Source organism: Dreissena polymorpha, chromosome 8 (assembly GCF_020536995.1).
Source record: "Dreissena polymorpha isolate Duluth1 chromosome 8, UMN_Dpol_1.0, whole genome shotgun sequence".
In the NCBI taxonomy this organism is placed as follows: domain Eukaryota; kingdom Metazoa; phylum Mollusca; class Bivalvia; order Myida; family Dreissenidae; genus Dreissena; species Dreissena polymorpha.
In genome coordinates, this window is record NC_068362.1 from 13,659,823 (window position 1) to 13,668,310 (window position 8,488).

Below are 8,488 nucleotides of genomic sequence, written 5' to 3' on the forward strand. Positions count from 1 at the left end.
TATTGTATTAATTCAAGTTATTGGTTTTAGTAATGATTTAATATAACAAATTTAAGAAGAACAGGTTCATTATAAATAGTTTACAAACCTGATTCTCATTTATGACAAATATTTACTAAATTTTAGTTGAACATCGGAACTGCAGTAACAATGTTACACACAACAAAGCCTTAGCTAGGATCTGAAAAGGTTTTGACAAAAGAGTTCATTCCTTTGAGCCTGTGTTTATATATAAATGTATATATTACTAGTATATTACATCATATCACATGTATTTCTGTACGATTTCATTAATTGTATTTTATGTAAATATGCCTTTCATAACAATTATATATAATCCCAATATAACAATTGTACAGTGTTAATTTTGTGAAATACTTGTTTACTTGTCACAGCTTTACAAATATTATTTTATTAATGTTTGATTTTGATTGAGAACGTAATAAATCATTAAAATATCTTTGTGTTACAGAGTTACAAATTAATGTCGTCTGAATGGTCAGGATATAATTGCGTCAAAATAATTCAAAGAAGTCAATGCAAGGGAAAACCATATCAATTTTGTGTTGCTTGCGTAAAAATGCAGTGATTTTTATTTATTGAAATCTCCTGTTGAATTATTTGAAATGTAATATTGCTAAAATATCATTCATGTTTTATCATATCAGATGACAAGTATCGATGCCGCTTTCACTGAACGGGGCACTGGGCCATACACTTTGGCTTTAAAGGTCAAGGTTGTTGCGGTTAAGCCTGCAGAAGTATACAGGAAGGATGGCGAAGAGAAAAGAGTCATGAACTTTGCCATGAGTGACGGCATTACCACGGCAAAAGGGATCTGCTACGACCCGGCAAAGTTTTGTAAATTGCAGGTAATTTGTACTGAAAATTTTAGTTTAACAATCTGTGTTAAATTTTAGTTTAACAATCTGTGTTGTAACCTAAATGTAATGTTTTGTAACTATGGATTGTAACAATTGCACGTTTCATAGATAAATGATATGTTATTGTGAAAGTTGAAAACATCGTAGTTTTATGCAACATATAACAATAGACTCAATGGTTTCATACATGGTATTGAAATTAAAGTTTTTAAGACCAGCACCCTAATCAACACTGACATTAACTGTTAATTGGTCAATAATTAACTTGCATCAAATTGCACCGTTTGTTGATTAAAATAACACTTGTACACCATTTATAGGTGGGCAACACTTTGGTTGTGCGAAACAGCATTCGCCGAACAGAGGATGAGGTGAGAGTCCTCATCTTGACGAGCACATCGAAGGTGCTCATGTCGGCACCCCTTCAGGTGCCTTCACAACATGTGCAGGAGGGTGAGAGGCTTCTGAATCCACCACCGGCAGAGATTGTTGCAATAAAAACTGCACTAACTTCACCTGCAAATAAACGGGTCTCCATAAGTGGGAAAGTCACTCAGGTATGCATACAAAAATTTCATTTCAATTGATATATTTAAATGAATCTCTTTCATTTCTGTCTGACTAAAAGATTTATTTTATTATTATCTTAACAATATAGAAGATATAATAGCTGTATTTCCACAAATTGCTTAAATCTTCATTATTGATGTCATTTGAATTGACAAATAATACATGCATATACATGTCTATACACATAGTGGCTCAGTTGTGTGCACTTATAATTTTTTTAACCTCCCTTGTTCTTCACCTTCCATTGCATTCAACATTGAGACAATATTGCCCACCAAAATCAAAAGCTGGTCATAACTAACTAATGTTTGTGCTGAAATCTTCCTTATTGGACACTTACTATTTATGCAGTATTTTAAGTACTCCATAAATTCATATGAGCAGGAAGACGAACCGAGAGAGGTGCAGGTCCAAGGTGGAATGGTCCCCATCAAGACCATCACTGTCATGGATGACAGTTCAAAGACACAGGTCACTCTCTGGCGTGATGCCGTTCAAAGTGATGTGAGGCCTGGTGACCATGTGACGATCACCGATGTGATCGTCAACAGCTATCAGAATGTCCTGTCACTGTCCACAACTGCGAGGTCGAAAATCCAAGTGAGCATTTTTCTTAAGTTTTGGCATACATTCTTATGCATTAAGGAAACTTTCTGCATAAGTGAGCGATATAATTTTTGGATCATTGTTGCATGTCGTCAAGCTCGGCGTTTGATTACATGACCTGTGAAAATTATGCCATTACTGATGACTGAAGGTCATCTAGTTGGCTATTTTGGTGTCAATGCTTTTCACATTATGCATCTTTTTTGCCTATCACTATATTCTTAGTGTCTATGTTTGAAATTTCTTTATTTAATTGATTCATTTACTTTTATGTGGCTCTGGATAGACGCGCTCTTTCAACCTATGTACTTTGGCCCTTATCAAGCATATGTGGCTTCTTCAAAAATTGCATAACAATAATCCAAATAACGCTAAATCTCTTGAGCTTTTTTGTAAAGTGGAGATATAATGTACAATATTGTCTTCTATATTTGCTCTGTGCCTAAATTTGGAAATTCTTTCCTTGCCAAACTAAAGGGTCGCATTGTACACTAAGGTTTCCCTCTTGCTGGTGCAACAAAATGTTCAATTTTATATATTTTGTCCATTGGGACATCCCACCTATTACATAAAAAAAATACTTTTAACCAGAACTTTCTTTGGCTGATGGTTAATCCTTCTATTGAGTCATATTCCTTATGCAAAAAAGTTATAGTATCTATTTTCCGAAATCAAGTTCAATATTCCAAATGATTGTTTAAATTGATAATGTTTAAAAATAAAAGCACTGTAAAAGTGTTAAAACTACTATTGGAACAAACAAATTGATGATTAGAATTTTCAATAAATCAAAGTTTATCTATAAACTCAAGAAATAACAATTTACAAAAAAAAGATTTGTTTATATTTATTTCTTTTTATATAGAAAACAGAAGCTCCCCTTGTACAGTCTATCGTCACTGTGGAGGCAATCGGTGTGAGCGACGGAGTTGCTGAATGTTTTTGTAACAACGGAGAAATTGTAAACATGCCTGCTGAACTTCTCCAGCAGACATTGGAGGAGGATGGACTTGTAATGCCTGACATCGAGATGGCCACTGCAACTGCTCCAATTGACCTGCAGTTGGTCTCCAAGGGCTCTGAAGTTGTGAGCGTCATCAAATTGTAGTTAACATGAAAGTTCTGTACATGTACAAAGTGTAAATATAGTAAATATAGTCTGTTTTTTTTGCGTGTTCTTAATGTCCAAATACCTCATTTCAATGACAATAAATGCTCAATTAAATGTGCTACCTTTACAACCTATTTGTGGTTAACTTATAGAATCAAAATATGCTAATTATCTTAAAATAGAAAGTAAAAACATGTGCGCTTTATTTGCAATACCCAATTTTGTATGAAACATATTCTTCTTCTAAAGTTAGTGTAGCATGTTTATGATGTTATCTTGTTGCTATGTAAATATTTCCTTCTAGTCTTATTGTTTCTAGAACTTTTTGCTATGTAAATATTTATGCCCCCCTTCGAAGAAGAGGGGGTATATTGCTTTGCACATTTCTATCGGTCTGTCGGTCGGTCCGTCCACCAGGTGGTTTCCGGATGATAACTCAAGAATGCTTGGGCCTAGGATCATGAAACTTCATAGGTACATTGATCATGACTCGCAGATGACCCCTATTGATTTTCAGGTCACTATATCAACGGTCAAGGTTACGGTGACCCAAAATAGTAAAATGGTTTCCGGATGATAACTCAAGAACGCTTATGCCTAGGATCATGAAACTTCATAGGTACATTGATCATGGCTCGCAGATAACCCCAATTGAATTTCAGGTCACTAGGTCAAAGGTCAAGGTCAGGGTGACCCGAAATAGTAAAATGGTTTCCGGATGATTATCCAAGAACGCTTATGCCTAGGATCATGAAACTTGATAGGTAGATTGATCATGACTTGCAGTTGACCCCTATAGATTTTCAGGTCACTATATTAAAGGTCACCGTCACTAGGTCAAGGTCATGGTGACCCGAAATAGTAAAATGGTTTCCGGATGATAACTCAAGAACGCTTTTGCCTAGGATCATAAAACTTCACAGGTACATTAATCATGACTTGCAGATGACCCCTATCAGTTTTGAGGTCACTGGGTCAAAGGTCAAGTTCACGGTGACCCGAAATAGTGAAATGGTTTCCAGATGATAACTGAAGAACGCTTATTCCTAGGATCATGAAACTTGATAGGTACATTGATCATGACTGGCAGATGACCCCTATTTATTTTCAGGTCACTAGGTCAAAGGTAAAGGTCACAGTGACAAAAAACATATTCACACAATGGCTGTCACTACAACGGAGAGCCCATATGGGGGGCATGCATGTTTTACAAACAGCCCTTGTTCCTTCTAGTCTTATTGTTTCTTGAACATTCACTATTTCGCCATTAAAATAATCTTATTTAATAATTACATTACATTGCTAGTCAGCTTTTTTCGGCAGTGTAAAAAGTAGATGTCAATTTGTTTTATGTTTATGCCCCTCTTCGAAGAAGGGACCAATTGACCTGCAGTTGGTCTCCAAGGGCTCCGAAGTCGTGAGCGTCATCAAATTGTAGTTGACATGAAAGTTCTTTACATGTACAAAGTGTAAATATAGTCTGGTTTTTTTTTTGCGTGTTCTTCATGTCTAAATACCTCATTTCAATGAAAATAAATGCTCAATTAAATGTGCTACCTATACAACCTATTTGTGGTTAACTTATAGAATCAAAATATGCTAATTATCTTAAAATAGAAAGTAAAAACATGTGCGGTTAACTTATAGAATCAAAATATGCTAATTATCTTAAAATAGAAAGTAAAAACATGTGCTCTTTATTTGCAATAACCAATTTTGTATGAAACATATTCTTCTTCTAAAGTTAGTGTAGCATGTTTATGATGTTATCTTGTTGCTATGTAAAATTTCCTTCTAGTCTTATTGTTTCTAGAACTTTTTGCTCTGTAAATATTTCCTTATAGTCTTATTGTTTCTTGAACATTCACTATTTCGCCATTAAAATAATCTTATTTAATAATTACATTACATTGCTAGTCAAGTTTTTTTCTGCAGTGTAAAAAGTAGATGTCAATTTGTTTTATGTGTATGCCCCTCTTCGCAGAAGAGAGGGTATATTGTTTTGCAAATGTAAGTCTGTCCGTCTGTTGGTAAGTTTCCAGATGGTTTCCGGATGATAACTCAAGAATGAAGGCACTAGCGCGTAGTTACGTCTGGTGGCCTGGCATTGACACTGACATCGAACACATGGTTAAAAGATGCGAACCGTGTCAGATACAACAGAAATCGCCCGCGAAAGTTCAGTTACACCCGTGTGAATGGCCTACGTCAAGTTGGGAGCGAATACATGTAGATTTCATAGGTCCATTTCTTGGACGCATGTTTTTGGTTATCGTAGATGCTCATTCGAAATGGCCAGAAGTCATCGAAATGAAATCAATAACTTCTGAAAGAACAATTGAAGAATTACGTACAATATTCGCAAGATACGGCTTGCCCAAGCAATTAGTATCAGACAATGGTTGTCAATTTACATCTGAAGAATTTTCTCTGTTTATGAAGAGAAACGGGATATGTCATATAAGAACTGCGGTAGCAAAACCGTCCACAAATGGTCTTGTGGAAAGGTTCAATGGCTCTTTCAAATTTGCATTGCGCGCTTTAATGCATGAAAACACCGATTTCAATTTGAAGATCAACTCTGTCTTGTTGGCATATCGTAATACGCCACATTGTTCGACGGGAGAAACTCCTGCAAAACTGTTTTTCGGTCGGAATTTGCGCAGTAAACTTGATTTGATGATACCCGACACACAGACACGAGTCACTAATGGTCAAATGCAATTGTCAATGGCTGACAATAGAAAAGTTCGCGAATTCGAATTAGGCCAACGTGTCTTAGCGCGAGATTTCAGACCTACTTCAAGGGAAAAATGGACCCCTGGGTCAATAGTTTCTCGAGATGGTCCACTATTATACAAAGTAGATATCGGGAATAATATGACATGGAAACGCCATGTTGATCAGCTTCGCGCGTCGGAAATGCAGAAGTATTCTGCTATAAATGTACCTGTTTTCACACCCTTAGTAACTACTTTAAATGCCGCGAACACAAATGTCAGTGAACTTCAGCCGGCACCGAATTCGATGGAAATAAATGAGTCCCGGGATAATCGTTGTAATGATACGGATTTACGATTGCCAGAAAGACGCTATCCATTACGCAATAGAAGACCGCCCGAACGCCTGCAGTACTAATGTCACTGATGGTTTAATGTTAGGCCAATTACGTTTTATATTGGCACACAGACATTAACTTTAGTTGGCAGGAGAGAAAGACAGGTCCTCAGTTGTTTTTACAACCTGTGTCGAATTCGGACGCTCACTAATGTTCTTTGATTGCATGCTATAATGAATAAAAGGTCATGCTTAGTTAAGAGGTCATGAACTTGAAATGTTCAAGGTTTTATTGATTATTCATTATAATTGTTAGAATTGTGTACATTGATATTGACATGTAAACGCATGTGTTTGTATGTTCATTTTTATGTACATGTATGATCAATGAAATTAAAAGGGGAGAATTGTTGTGTATTTAGATAATGCCGCTACGCCACGCCTACTTGTAAATGAAGCGTAGCAACGCTCCGCCCCATGTTCTTCATAACTGCATGTTGACCTCTGATCTGTGTTAGTTAGTTAGTTGTTAGGCATTGATCGCTTCTATCGTTGAATGATAATAAAGTAGCCACTGAAATTATATGCGTTTCACTTCGTTTGTTTACCCAAACACAACATATCTACGACGGATCAGTGTACTTTGTGCATGATATTTCGTTTTCTCGTTTTGGCTTACTTACTCACATTATCAAGTTTCATTTGCTGGATTGTGTAACACGATATTAGAAATGGACCTTGAATTACCTGATTTTTTTTAAGTGTTGTCATAAATAATGAACATGTGAGGAAGGTTTTATGCTGTTGTTATATACAAGGTAAAGATCTCCTATGCACAAGTGGTCCCCCAGGCACAAACAAAAAACACGCTGCACGGCGCCCGTACAGAATATTTTCTACATTATATGTTCGTTGTTAGTATGCGGATGTCGTGCACATAATATTGTCTGTACAACATTAAATGGGGCGGAGGCTTTAGCAAACACTTTCATAGTATTACACTGAACATAACCTGTCATTACAAATGTTTATCCTAACGAGCATATCTGGGGTCAAAAACGATTAAAAAAGCAAAATAGTAACTTATTCCTCAAAATAATCAAGCAGCATTAATTTCAAGCACTCGTAAAAATATGTCATTTATAGTATATTTTTAATTACGTTATACGCTTATCTCTTAAGCAATACGTGTTTGTGGTTTGTTTGTCTAAGTTAGCTAGATGTATTATTAGCCATATCGTCGGAAGCCTGGTTCCTCTAAATTCGTTATGATTCTTCATAGATTGTGTAGTACTTAAAGAACATTCATTGTGGATATTAACGAAATGTGTACTTAAATAGATAACCCAATCGTGTTCATTATCTTTGATTACAATTACACAAATACACAAGTGTAAATATAAAAATGTCTTGCTTAAACAGTGTTATTTTGCAATTGTGTAATTTTGCAATTGTGTACTATGAGGTATAACAATGTTTGTAGTTATTGTGGAGAAATTTAACCTGAATTAACAATTGACCAAATACTCAACCATTCAATTATTCACTTTGAATAAAATCCAACTAACGGATTAAATGAAAATTCGGAAAAAACTTACTGATGTTGTTGTCGGAACTGCTCAGAACATTTGCATAAGCAGTCATAATATTTTTATTTCGAAACGCTATTTTAGTTTCAGTGTTTCATACATTAATTTGGTGTAAGGTAAAAACACATAAATTTGAGGTTAAGACTGCGGGGTGTTTAAAAAAACCGTTATATATGTGTTGTTTACCCAACATACATCAACTATTCGACGTATTTTGTAAGTACGGGTCAAATTTTAAATGCGCGAAACAAATGACTCGTCACTAGCAAGATTAATTCTTAAAGCTAGGACTGTGCACGATTCTAATGGGCTCGTGAATCAATTTAACCATTTTATCGAACATTTTTGTGTCCTACACATATAATCAATAGATTGATTCGCCATGCACGACAAATTAAACAAAATTTAGAAGAAAATAAAATTTGAATTAAACATAGGATTATTATATTGAGATAACCGACTTCACACAGTCAAGCGACGATGCGTAGCGATGATGACTGTTACATGTTGTATACTTTCAGAGAATCAATAAGAGGAGTATACAACATCAACTTGAAGCGACCGTCTACTGCATGGTTGATATTATTGCCGATGCCAAAGAATTTCATTGAGGAGAATTTGATTTACTGCAAAAAAATATAGGATGGCGTACACAGGTATTTATAAAACTA

At 35.4% G+C, this 8,488-nt stretch overlaps 1 protein-coding gene across 1 annotated transcript; it reads left to right on the forward strand.

Annotated features, from left to right (window-relative positions):
- Positions 1–342: 342 nt before the first annotated feature.
- LOC127840333 (uncharacterized) lies at positions 343–3,168 on the forward strand. Its single transcript, XM_052368740.1, has 4 exons — positions 343–872; positions 1,205–1,441; positions 1,839–2,054; positions 2,926–3,168. The coding sequence occupies exons 1-4, from the start codon at positions 669–671 to the stop codon at positions 3,166–3,168; spliced, it is 900 nt and encodes a 299-aa protein (XP_052224700.1). The 5' UTR covers positions 343–668.
- The last annotated feature ends 5,320 nt before the right edge of the window (positions 3,169–8,488 follow it).

Excerpts from the sequence above, each read along its gene's own strand:
- LOC127840333 (XM_052368740.1), top strand. The coding sequence starts at position 669 with ATGACAAGTATCGATGCCGCTTTCACTGAACGGGGCACTGGGCCATAC. Across the intron at positions 1,442-1,838 it reads TAAGTGGGAAAGTCACTCAG|GAAGACGAACCGAGAGAGGT; the intron begins GTATGCATACAA and ends TCATATGAGCAG. Across the intron at positions 2,055-2,925 it reads CTGCGAGGTCGAAAATCCAA|AAAACAGAAGCTCCCCTTGT; the intron begins GTGAGCATTTTT and ends CTTTTTATATAG.